The 14,304-nt window shown below is 34.6% G+C and overlaps 1 protein-coding gene across 1 annotated transcript; it reads left to right on the top strand.

The window, feature by feature from the left end:
• The first annotated feature begins 4,949 nt into the window (after window positions 1-4,949).
• Window positions 4,950-5,405, top strand: LOC110801318 (vacuolar protein sorting-associated protein 32 homolog 2-like). Its single transcript, XM_056839192.1, has 2 exons — window positions 4,950-5,192; window positions 5,295-5,405. Exons 1-2 carry the CDS (start codon window positions 4,950-4,952, stop codon window positions 5,403-5,405), a joined length of 354 nt encoding a protein of 117 aa, XP_056695170.1.
• Window positions 5,406-14,304: the final 8,899 nt, after the last annotated feature.

Below are 14,304 nucleotides of genomic sequence, written 5' to 3'. Positions count from 1 at the left end.
ACAAGAATCGCAAATATTTAATTTAACATCTTAAATTTACGAAATTTTGCATTCGAAAAACTAAAACCTCTTAAAAGTCATAGTTAGGCTTCGAATTTGAGAATTCTGGGTTCGGCCGAAAAGTACTATTTTTGTCAAAATTTTAGAATGCCTTTTACATGCGGAATTGACACAAAAATCACTCGATTTGGATGAGTAACGAAGAAACTGCCGAAAACCTGCGTACGTATAATTAAATAAACGCAATTTGCAATTAATTAACAATTACGAAAATTAATCACCCCTTTTAATTCTTGCAAATTTGTAATATTTAACCATGTTCATGCAATTTAGATTATGAAAATAATAAGAGGCTCTGATACCACTGTTAGGTTATGATACATATGACAATTCATAAATCATGCGGAAAAACCATAAAGCCAGGAAAACATATTATTTACACATAATCATTTAGCATAGTTTAGATGCATACTCTTTGTTGCGTGCCTTCCCTAGCTGCGCCCGAACCGAACAAGAACAAGTCTTTAGGACTCCAAGTGTCGTCCCTCCGTAGATAGTCCACAGCACGTCCGGATCCGCCTTAAGATTGACCAACTAGAATCGCCCTTAAGGTACTACTTATTTTCGGCTAAATGGGCAAGAGTTATGGCTGATTTTTCTGCTTAAAAATGCTAGCTTTGAATACTTGAAAACTTGTGTATAAATAATGACCCTAGGCCCTTATTTATAGAGGTATGGAAAAGGAATTGGAATCCTATTAGGATACTAATTTATTTAATTAGAATCCTGCTAGGACTCTATTTAAATAAACTTTACCTAATAGGTTTAGGATTTAATCTTTTATCGAATCCCGATAGCTTTAGGATTCGCACACGAGCATCGCACGAGCACCATACACCCGCGCAGGCCTTGCGGCCCACGCTGAGCGCACAGCGCTCGGCCCATGCTACTGTCCGCGCGCGCCCATGGCTTCGGCTGGGCCTGGCTTGCGCTGGGCCTGGTCGAGGCCTTGGCGTGTGTTGGTGATGCGTGTGGCTTGCTGGGCGATGGCCTGGCTTCGTGCTGGGCCTTCGTCTAGCGAGCCTCGTCCGATGCTAATTCGTACGATACGCTTTCGATTAAATTTCCGATTCCGGAATTTATTTCGGATACGAACAATATTCAATATTTCCGATTCCGGAATTAATTTCCGTTTCGAACAAATATTTAATATTTCCGTTTCTGGAATTATTTTCCGATTCCGATAATATTTCCGTTTCTGACAATATTTCCGTTTCCGGCAATATTTCCGATTCCGGCAATATTTCCATTTCCGATAATATTTTCCGATACGTACCATGTTTCCGTTTCCGGCAACATCTACGACTTGGATAATATTTATATTTCCGATACGATCCATATTTCCGTTTCCGGCAATATCATCGTTTCCGGAGTATTCATTTCTTGCCTGTGACGATCTCAGCTCCCACTGAAACCAAGATCCGTCGATTCCGAATATCCATAGATGGAGTATTTAATGCTATTAAATACTTGATCCATTTACGTACTATTTGTGTGACCCTACGGGTTCAGTCAAGAGTAAGCTGTGGATTAATATCATTAATTCCACTTGAACTGAAGCGGCCTCTAGCTAGGCATTCAGCTCACTTGATCTCACTGAATTATTAACTTGTTAATTAATACTGAACCGCATTTATTAGACTTAACATTGAATGCATACTTGGACCAAGGGCATTATTTCCTTCAGGGGTGAGAAGGCATATTGCGTCGTGGAAGGCAGAGATGGGGAAGCCATTGGTTGCACGGTTTGGTTTGAGTGTAGCCAGGAGGTTGGGATATGAAGAGGTTGACTTAGAGTGTGATTCCATGAAGGTTGTGAAGGCAATTCATACGAGCAGATCCCCCATGGACTTGATCCTAAATGATATAGTCTCTTTAAGTCAAAGTTTTAATTTATTTTAATTGTTTTCATGTAAGTCGAACCGGGAACTAATCTATTATAAAACATTCACCTAATCTTAATTAATATCCTCCGCCGTAGAATTAAGCATCCTTGACAGAATTTACTTCACATGTACTTGATTAGTTTATATCTTTTAACATATACCTATTCTAATCGTTTTTATGTCTTGTATATATGTAGTACTTTCCTCAAGTTCCTGCCACTTATTCTCAAGCGATGACTGACGAGACACGGGATATTAGTTACATATTTTTTCAAGCAAAGAATGATGATGATGATGAAGAAAATAATCTGCTCGACGTTGATCATGAATGACCTTTGTAGCTAGTACATATTGAAACTTTCTAACAAATGTTTTGGGAATCTCGTAGCAAGTTAATACATTTGAAGTACTTTTTTAGATTTGAACTTGTGATTAGAGTTTGGAGAATGTAATAGTACATTAGTTTTATTTACTTTATTGATTTGGAGAACAAGAAGTTGGTATATTGGTCGGTTTGGAGAATTTTTATACATATAATATAGAGTTGATGGATTATTAATTACCATACCATTGAGCCAATTGATTTGGATATTGCTTGGAATCTAACAGGTACCATGTAATTTGAAAATATATATTGTATGTAAATGATTTATTAGTACACACGTTTTAATAAAAAAAATTAAAAAAAACCAAAGAAACCAGATATTTAATAAATTTGGTTTCTTAGACCGTACACAAAAAACAAATCAAAGGAACCGCACTTTGTAACAAAGTGGTTTCCTAGTACAGTCAAAGGAACCGCACTTTGTAACAAAGTGGTTTCCTAGTATAGTCAAAGTAAACGCATACTTCCTTATTTCGGTCTCTTATTCTTTGTATTTAAATTCACAGAACATGATCTAAGAGACCTACTACCTAGGCACCGTATAAAGTGAGGTTTCTTTGCCTTATTTTGCACGGTTTCTTAGGCTATTTTTGTAGTAGTGAGAGAGAAACCGATATTGCAACTAGTGGAAAAAATCGGGTTAGTTTAGTAAATAAGAAAGGTGGATTCAACCTCACCAAAACTTTAAGAGTATTATACAAGATACTTAAATGAAATACTGTGATTACCACCTAATCTTACAACTCATGAATTTGGATCTGGTATCCGCGAGGATGTTGGTGTGAGTGTTGGAGCCCATGGAGATGCTGGTATAGGAAGGTTCGTTCGTTTTGAGGTTCCAGAAGGAATTCTAACTGATTCTGAGATAAAAGATATTGCGACAGATGTAAGTTTTAATTTTTTTAGCTTTTATTAAGTGCATTTAATTTTTGGTTTTCTGGTTAAACCAACTTATGAACCCTCAACCATCCTCTACATGTGTAACTTATACAATACAGATGGTAAACTTATACGATACATTGGTGAACTTATATGATACATATGATAAACTTATATGATACGAATGGAGAAACTTAAGTTGTTAACTTAAATATAAGTTTTATTTTTGTATGTAGGATGTTCATGAGTCATTCCTCCTCTTGAAAAGGAATATGGAAATTTTTTCTACTATGCATGCTAAGGGTTTTAGGAAGTTGCACTACTACAAAAATAGCCTAAGAAACCGGGTAAAACAAGGCAAAGAAACCTCACTTTCTACGGTGCCTAGGTAGTAGGTCTCTTAGCATAAGAGACCGGAGTTTTGGCCTGATTTATTTGATATATCTAAGAAACCGATTTTGGCAGAAAACTGGTTTCTTAGGTCATTTCCTGTGAATTTAAATACAAAGAAAAAGAGACCGAATTGAGGAAATATACCGACTTTGACTGTACTAGGAAACCACTTTATTACAAAGTGCGGTTCCTTTGATTTTTTTAAAGAGACTGCATTTTCAGATCTACGGTTTCTTTGATGCTCCTCTATTATAAACGTGCAACCTAAGAAACCAGATTTATTAAATATCTGGTTTCTTTGATATATTTTTTTTATTATTATTAAATTTTAAATGGCTGCTACAACCAATAAATTAGTGACAGATAATATATTTTCAAATTACATGGTACCTATTAGATTCCATTCAATATCCAAATTGGCTCAATTTAATGGTAAAAATCCATTAACTCTATATTATATATATGTATAAAAATACTCCAAACCGACCAATGTACCTTCTTGTTCTCCAAAGCAATAAATTAAATAAAACTAATGTAATATATAACATTCTCCAAACTCCAATCACAGGCTTAAATCCAAAAGAATACTTCAAATGTATTAACTTGCTATGAGATTCGCAAAACATTTGTTATTAAGTGTCAATATGCACTAGCTACAAAGATCATTCACGATCAACGTCCAAAATATCATTTTCTTCATCTTCATCAATCTGATCATTGATAACTTGTCTTTGCTTGAAAAAATATGTAATCAAAGTATCCCGTATCTCATCAATCATCGCTTGAGAATAAGTGGCAGGAACTTGAGGAAAGTACTGCATACAAGACATAAAAACGATTAGAATAAAAGATATAAAGCCGAATGGAAGTAAAGCCATCAGTAAAATAGAAGTTGAAATTTGTTATGGTGTAATAGCAATGATAAATTTATTTTTCCCTTATTTATTTTTCAAAAAATTAAACATAAAAAAAATTTACTGAAGCAAGAAAAAGAATAATACTCTGCTAAAGTAGAGGGAGAAATAATGCAGAGGAATTTAAAGCACTGCATCAGTGTGTACTCAACCTAACTATTTCACATTTGTATCTTAAACTCTTAATCTGATGCAGGATCAAGTTTGAGCATATCACTTGGCAGCAGAAATTTTCAATTGACTTGGATAATCAAGGGAATATCTCCTGTCTCACTGTTGCTGTCAATATATCTTATAATTATAACGTGCTTCCATATCTAAATGTAGTACATATAGGGGCAGTTGTCTAAAATGATTAGTGTCTGTATTTCTTTTTTGTGATGCTTTATTCCCTAATTTAAAAATAGATCACGAGTTATAATCCTGTCAAAAATGAACTTAAACCAACTAGAACAAGTAGCTAGTGTTGGTTCTCAGCTGAAACTAGCTAGTGTTCAACTTCAATGTTCATCTCTTGATTTGGAACTGGTTATGAGAAAGTTGCTCATTTTACATTACAGGAATATTGATGACGTGGACCAGACAATGGATGAGATCAACGAGCAGACCGATAATTTAAGACAGATACAAGAGGCACTAGCTTCTCCTATTGGTGGTGCAGCTGATTTTGACGAGGTACGTAAGGGTTTTAGTCACAAATACTAGAAAAAAGATGTAGCTCTACAAAGGCATCACTTTTGTACTAACTTTTTTCTCTGTTGATTGTTGGTATAAAAGGATGAATTGGAAGTCGAGCTTGAAGAACTTGAAGGAGCTGAGTTGGAAGAACAACTTCTGCAGCCAGCTATCACTGCCCCTATAGCACCAATTAAGGCCATCCGAACTTAATTTCACTTATCTGAATTTACTAAACTTATTTTGTATGAAATAAGTCAACAAAACAGGGCCTTAGAAAGGTTTGACATTTTCTTTGTACAGTCGTCTTAACTTTCAATTTACTGCCAAGTTATCCTAGAGGTACCTCGGAATTTATAACATGGCCTTGTCTGTTGGCTGAAAATGAAATAGGGATAGATTTTATAATGAACATCTTTTCTAGTGTTTGGTTTGTCATCCCAAGAGTTATCTTACAAGACTAGAGTAGCTGCGTATTAGTGGGTGTGACTAGGTGATTGTATTAACTGTTCTTAAGGGTTTTACTATTAAATTGGAATAGAGGTAGTATTGAATTTATGTTGAGTAGAAAGCTAGGACGAAGGATGGAGGGGCCAAACCAGTCTAATACAAAGCTGCTGGGAAAATGTGTATTTTCAATTGAAATCCCAAACAACTATGGCAACACACTGCTACTTTGAGCTTTTTGATAATGATTCTTCCAGTAGCGAGGAGGCTTAAGCAAAAAAGTCATTTCTGCCAACCCTTCTTAGACTGCAGATTCTAAGATGAATAAAACCACAACCTTCAATGACTAATGCTAGTTCCTTTAAACAAAATTGCACTTAGTATGCTACCATAAAAGCATTTCAGATGCTGCTGGTAGAAAATCAGAATAAAGGACATATATTCGTTAATTGATCAGACTAGCAAGAACCCTAAAACCGAGTTCTTACACAAAACAATCAGCTGCCTGTAGAGAAGCTTATTGTTCACTAGACATCAGCAACCTAGTTCCATCTAGGCAAACAGATTAGGATATTGGTTGCAGGGAAGTCTGTTGTCTAAGAGCCTGCTTACTCAATTGAAAAGTGTACTATTATACCTAAACAATCACAACCAAGAGAACAATGTCTTAAACTCATCTCTTCTAAACTAAAAAACTGCCAAGTTCCTATACGAGGCATCAATCATGACATGCAAGAAAATAACAGTTCGGCTATTGACAGTAGCAAAGTTTCACCAATAAGCAGTGACTGTTTTTGAGGAAGCACAGAGCCACAAAATAAAAATTTTGAATTACAATGCCAACTTCTCATCATGATAAAAACATTGTGCAAAAGAGTTTCGGGGAAGTACTCAAAACTTGAAAGTGAATAGAAATAAAAAGAAACATATATAACTAAGAAAAAACACATCAATCTTAAACCAAAGTGAGATATATCTTTATTTGGCAAAAAAATGACAGTTACCTTTGGAGGAACCAGTTGTTGTCTCTTTGATATTGTCTCTTGCATGTAACGACATACATAATATCCAGAATCATTGGTTCCTTGAGCTTGACGAGGACACTATTTCATAATGAATTTCAAATCAATAATTTAGAAAATATTTGACTGTTTTAAGGAAAATATATCATATTGTATTAAGAAGAACTAAGTTTAAGGTATGAATTGCATACTTGTGGTTGAATCCACATAATTGCTGGATTTCTTTTCATTTTGATATCCTTTCGATGAACAACGGAAAATTTTAACATTCCCCTGCATAATTTGACAAGTTAGATACAAAAAGTATGAGCAAGTATTATTTAGCAAGTTAGCCAAAATGATCCCCTGAACGAATTCTGGAATTTCATTTTCTAGTCCTGTGGGATCAAGCCAAAACACTGTTCCTTTCCACGGACTAATGACAGCTAACATCCAATGTCGTCTATATAAAATGTATTAGTGAAACCAACAACAAACAAAAAATTATTAAGAAAGTTCATGAAGTGAACATAACTAACCTTTCAATGTACGGAGCAAAAAATATTTGATTTATATTTTTGCCTCCATTGCACCCAAAAACAATACTCAAATAGTCAGATCGATCTTTCTCTTCTGCCGGGGTTAACTGAGAAAGAATATTAACATTGCAAAAGCCATACATTCCCGATACACTCTCCTTTCTACACCCCTCGCTCAAGTACCTTACACATCAAAGTATATATATTAAGTGTTGGTTCTTAGTTTCAAGACAAGGGATATTTTACACGATGGTGCCTATGTGCTTTCAGGATTTCAGGACAAGTCGGATATATGCACGCATAATTTTTTATATACTAGTCATTATAAGTTCATACTGCATAAACCAAGTACATGAGATGGACCAAATGGCAGCAACAAAAATAGCAGATACAACAACAGCAAAAACAACCGAAATGGCAGCAACACAACAAAAGCAAAACCAGCAGATCAGAAGCATTAGAAGCAAACCAGTAGCATCAGACGCATATCAGAAGAAGCAGATCAGAACCTTGAAGAATATTCGTGACTTACTGATAGAATCAGACGCATATCAGAAGCATTAGAAGCAGACCAGTAGCAACACACATTAATCAATTTGTGACTTACTAATAACATAGGTACAAGTGAAATTTAGTTAAAGAAATACAGAGTATGTAGCATGATACATACCACATGAAAAGAGACATGTGAGATGCTCTGACATCTCTTTGGAAGCACCAATCAAAAATAGCTTCATAATCAAACGTAGCTTCTATCTCCTTGCAAAGCACAAAAAATGGTATTGGTAATGCGATGGTCTCATTCTTCTTTCTCATTCCCATAGCTTCATTCTTGAAAACTTCTAATAGACCGGAGGTCACCTTGGCACGATCCTCATCAGTGATCTTATACTTTTTTGTGGATGTAGCTTGTGATGATGATGGCGATTGCGAGAAGGGGTTGCTTTCTTTTTCTTTTAGTTGCTTAAAAAACAAATAATATAAATTATTAGTGGAATGCACATAGAAATAATATAAATTATTAGGAGAACAAGTGTGAATACCTTTTTCTTTGGAACTAACACACTGGAGTTCACTTTGGCACGATTCTCATCAGTGACCTTATACTTTTTTGTGGATGCTGCTTGTGATGATGATGGCAATTGCGAGAAAGGGGTGGTCTCTTTTTCTTTTGGTTGCTTTAAAAAAGATATAAAAACTATAAGTGGAATGCACATAGAAACTTATAAACACTTTATTAGGAGAATAAGTGAGGATACCTTCTTCTTTGGAAACATTAAGTGAGTCGGCCATGGAACAAAACTATCCTTTGCTTGACAAACGAAACTGAATTGTTCAGTAGGACACGACAGTAGTGCAGTAGACACAATATCTTCCTTTATAGAGACTCGGCGATTATTAGGGGACACATCAAAAAATGATTCTTAACCACTAATGATTCCCCTGGTATGTAAACTTATCCCGTTGCAACAATCTGGATTACTTTGTGTTCCTTAATCGCCAAACAACAGTCATACGTACCCTTGTCATATTAAATACATAAGAAATGATGTTAGTGTTAAGATCAGTAGAGTAGAGTAGAAATGCAGTTAGTGTTAAGATCAGTAGAGTAGAGTAGAAATGCGTTCTTGTTTAAACTTAATGAAGTCAGGAGTTGGGTTATGGGAGCTAGCTTGGTAGGGCTTAGACTCGCATAGGCATACACGGATGAGGAGATCACATGTGGTGGTCACAGGCTAGTCCTGTACTCCTGTCTAATGGAGAACTAGTTATGGACCGGTCCTAGGTCTTGCACTTAACTAGGCCAGTCCATGTTGATCTCATCGTTTTCTATTTATTGGGATTTTTGTTGCAGGAAGACAGAAGCCTTCTGTTATGTCAAGCCATGTTCTGTACATTTTTTGTGGTCTTGCTTGTTGGATTTAGAATACAACATGAATATAAAGTTCTCTAGTATTCTGCTTGTTTTCCTACCTTATGGAGTTATGGGTAATATGGTTGGAGAGGAGAGAGGATTTTTAGAATCAGAATTCATCACTGAGTTTCGTTGTTGCCCTTGTTGGATAGGGTTGTGTTGTTAATCTATTGGTTATGTAATTAGAAATAATTATAGACTTGGAAAAACATCTGATTTAAGCTCTTATTAACTAAAGTTTTGTTGGAGTCTTTTTATATACCGTTTCCACTTAAGGTTTTCCGTGTTCCCCAAACACTTGAGCATATCTTTGTACTACAGTTATTCTAAATAATCTGTATTTCAGAGTTGGGGAGAGAACTTGAATAAGTACAGCGTGTTTTGTAATTAGACGAGTAAACTCTAAAAGAGAGAAAAGAGTAATTAAACAGAAGTACGGGTGCAATTGTTAGAAGTAATAGTTGTGTTGAATAAAGATTTCTAGTAGTTTTCTAAAGTTTGATTGAATCAGTGTCACTTAATTCAGCATTTATAAGCTTGATTTGAAGATCAATAATTGTTCTTCTGATCAATTTGTGCACTTACAGGTTTATGAAGAGTCTTTGCCAACATTTCATTAGATTTTTTGGGAGAATTTTTGGGACTATAGTTTCTATGCAATTAATAAAATATGCATTCAATACTTTCTATAGATAAAGCTGGTCTTAATACCTCAGGATGGTTAGCACTAATCGGTAGAGTGTCGTATGTTTCGGGCCAAGGAATACCACCGTTCTCGTGTTGTGGAGAGTAATGTTGATGGTCTTCATGCTCAATGGACTGTTCTGAGTGTGATAATGAAACATGGTAGGGTTGAAGTTCTTTCTCTTGCTCTTGAGCTTGAAGTCGAGTGTCTGGAAGAGGACTTATGACACCTTAACATCCCTGATGAGTACCTCTAGCAAGTAATTGGGTAAAAGAACCAATAGGTTGGGCACCACTCGACCATTGAGTTCCAAGCTCAAGGGAATATTCTGATTGCGGCCATGAAACATGGAAGGGTTGTTCTGACTGCGGTAATGAAACATGGTAGGGCTGAAGTTCTTTCTCTTGCTCTTGCGCTTGAAGTCGAGTGTCTAGAAGAGGACTTGTGATATCTTGGCCTCCCTGACGTGTACCTCCAGCAAGTAGATCGGTAAAAGAACCAGTAGGTTGTGCACCACTCAACCATTGAGTTCCAAAACTGCCAGATTGGCCACTCCCTTGACCAATGGAACCACCAGATTGTCCCCTAGCACCACAAGCTATCAATTGCTTCAACTTCTCATGTGCCTCGGCTTGGTTTTGGCCCGACATTAAATAAGATATTAAGAGATTATGTTGGTTTCTCATCATTTCCATCGCTGTCCTCATACCAGTGAGTTCGGCACGCAATTGGCTAGGTGGTGTTGGTTTGGCAAACCCAAAATACTTCTTATTTGTGATACCTGATCCAACGCCCCTTACACTTCCACCATGCTCCGGCTTCTTTATTGCCCGTGCCAAAATATCATCACGGCGACTCTTGAAAGAAATTTCACCTCTTTCAGCTTGAGCTTTCAGTGCATACTGAAATCAACAATGAGCAACCAATCTATTTAGCTATACGATAGCAACACAAGTTTACATATATGATTAAAGAAAAGGATATATACAAATCGTTACAATTGTTTCAGCAGTCTCTTGATCGATTGGATTCTTAAAGGTATATTTTCCATCTTTGAAATGTGAATGAGCTCGCAACCAAGTCTCATGTCTAGGCACCTGATCGACATGAATCCCTTTTTTCATAAATTCTTTTGCCTGACAAAAAAAACACGCAGCGTATAATTAATTATATATGCACTAAGAGGTTGGATTATATTGAACTTGAACAATAGTGTAAATGCTAATTGCTAATCACTGGACATTAAAGCAGCCTAACAAACAGATCTGGAGCTTTCTGTCTCAGAATGAAGACTAAACAAACTTTTACTAGATCAGGATAAGGCGGCCTCTGAACTTTACAGTGAACCGTTGGGTGTTCAGTAACTGAAGATTCAACTGTTTGCTGTTTTGTTACTAGATTTGTTCCCCTGCAACTGTTACTAGATCAGGATACCCTTAGTTTTACACCCTAACCTGAGACTTTTACGATCAAAATGATGTACAGAGCTCAGAAATAGATAGTACATAAGACCCGATGGAATCATTTTGTTCATAATTATTTACCAACTTTGATTAACTTCCTCCACAAAGTAGCTAGGAAGAAAACTTACTATCTGGTCTTGATAGTACTGGTACCCTAGAGGGCCTCCACGGTAGCTTGAAGTCTTCAGCATTGACCTTGCTCGACTATCTTCACTCACCTCCTATAAAATAAACCACTTCAAAGTTAGTAGACGCAAATTGTTTTACAACAACTAACATCATAACCAGTGGCAGGTGTTGATATAATTTAATATAAAAGCAGAGTACTCCATATTACAGTAGATATCTTATTAAATAAGACATTTTATTTTACTCACATTTTGGTCTGAATTAGCTATATAATTAAAACTAATAAAGAGAAATGCAGTAATAAAACTACATAATTATTAGATCAATATTAAAACTACATAAACCTAAAAAGATAGCAATATTATAAGTTAATAAGCTACTTAATCAATAGTATATTGAAATTTGGCAATATATACTGTGGTATAAATGTGTACTCTAAAGCATCATTTATTTCATGTAATCAACACTACTACTGTGCAGTCAGCTTCATGCTATAATACTTTGTTGACGAATTTTATTTTTCAGATTTGTGCGTTGTTAGTCCTTCAGGCTGAGTGTTTGACTGCTCTGTAGGGGCTTACGTGCATGGTGGTCATCTGCTGGACTATTCGGCATTGGGCAACTAGTGGTGAGCCTGAGATTATTTTAGTAATAGATGATGTAATAGGCTAGCCAAGTCTCTAGACAGTTGTTATATTATGAAAACTAGTAGAGCCACTGTCCAGAAAGACCATAATCAACCTTACAGTGACAGTAGGGAAGGAAGGGCATTAGCTGATGGTGGTTTTTGCTATCTAAAACTAAAACACACAGATGATCTTTATCCAATACTTACCAGGCGTACAAATAGAAACAAACCATAACAGACTCTATACTAGAAACTAGAAATTGAGTTTGAGTTTGTTATGTCTGTAACTCTATACCAGGTTCAATGATCTAATTAGGTACATCATCTAATCTCATTATTTTGAACCATAAGAATTGCAGGTATACATGCAGACATACTGACCAATCATCACAAAATATAATGTCAACCAGTAGCTCAAACACACAAATACACAATCATGCAGCGGAAGAATTAGATGTATCTAGCAGATAATTGAAGGGAAGTTTCATGCCCTGACACTCTATATAATTAAAACTAATAAAGAGAGATGCAGATAATAGTTCTTATGTTTGCACCTCATTTCTCTTTCCGTCGACGCTTCCGTGATGCACCCTCATTACTAGTGTCATCAACCCATGTTCCTTCACTATGGTCATCACGTATATATGTTACTGAATCATCTCCATAATTGTTGATGACATCTTGGACTTGTACCCCATTAGTGAAATGGATTTCCTCTTCTTCAATATCATCATATTCATGGTAGTCAACAATTTCATCGATTTCAAACCGAGACCTTGGCTTTATAACAGCAGACCTTTTTTGATCGGATGGATCAGTCATGTAGAACACTTGTCTTGCTTGACTAGCCAATATATAAGGATCTTCCTTATGACCAAGCTTGTCAAAATTAACCAAAGTACACCCTATATCTTCATAGTCAACTCCGTTGTTGTTATCAACCCATTTGCAACCAAAAACTGGTATCACAAAATTATTGTATTGCAACTCAACAATTTTTTCAATGACACCGTAGTACCACATTTTACCATGGGTAGGAGAACTATCTTTAGCACTTGCAAAATACATAGCTTCGGCTTCAACAACAACTCCACTATTCTGCATAGTGCTAACTTCATCTTTCTCCTTAGTATAGAATGTGCAACCATTATATACATACCCAGAATAAAAAGAGGCTCTAAAATTGGGTCCTAACGCTAAACTCTTTAGTCGATCAGAAACAACATATAGTGGATCATTAAGCTCTCTCGTCACTTTATCTTTCAACCAAGTTCTAAATGAATTGTGATGTTGAATAAGAAGTGATTTCTGACTTGCCTTACGATTGAACTGCTTAAGGTGATCAATGTGTTTGTTAATATATGGTGTAACTTCATCCTCGTTAAACAGAACATATGTGTGGGCCTTGTGCCATTCTTCATAAGACAAGTCACGTTTCTTATGACCTATGATCCCCTTTCCCTCCATTCTACCACTATGTCTTGATATTGGAAGCCCAATAATATTTGCATTTTATATATATTGACTACACGATCCAACGAGATCTTCATAGAAGTTCTTTTCAGCAATACAAGCTTCGGGTCTATAGGCATTCTTCACATATCCCTTATAAGTTTTCATTTGCCTTTCAAAGGACCATTGAGCTCTCAAATGAACTGGGCCACAATACCTTATCTCTCTCACCAAGTGAATAGGTAAATGAACCATGATATCAAAAAAAGATGGAGGAAAATACATCTGTAATTGGCAAATAACGATAGCAATTTCTGTTTCCCAATTATTTATTATTTATTATTTATTATTTATTATTTATTATTTATTATTTATTATTTATTATTTATTATTTATTATTTATTATTTATTATTTATTATTTATTATTTATTATTATTATTATTATTTATTATTTATTATTATTATTTATTATTATTATTTATTATTTATTATTTATTATTTATTATTTATTATTTATTATTTATTATTTATTATTTATTATTTATTATTTATTATTTATTATTTATTATTTATTATTTATTATTTATTATTTATTATTTATTATTTATTATTTATTATTTATTATTTATTATTTATTATTTATTATTTATTATTTATTATTTATTATTTATTATTTATTATTTATTATTTATTATTTATTATTTATTATTTATTATTTATTATTATTATTTATTATTTATTATTTATTATTTATTATTTATTATTTATTATTTATTATTTATTATTTATTATTTATTATTTATTATTTATTATTTATTATTTATTATTTATTATTTATTATTTATTATTTAT

This window comes from Spinacia oleracea, chromosome 3, assembly GCF_020520425.1.
Source record: "Spinacia oleracea cultivar Varoflay chromosome 3, BTI_SOV_V1, whole genome shotgun sequence".
NCBI classification, from domain to species: domain Eukaryota; kingdom Viridiplantae; phylum Streptophyta; class Magnoliopsida; order Caryophyllales; family Amaranthaceae; genus Spinacia; species Spinacia oleracea.
This window is presented reverse-complemented; position numbering and strand designations above follow the sequence as displayed.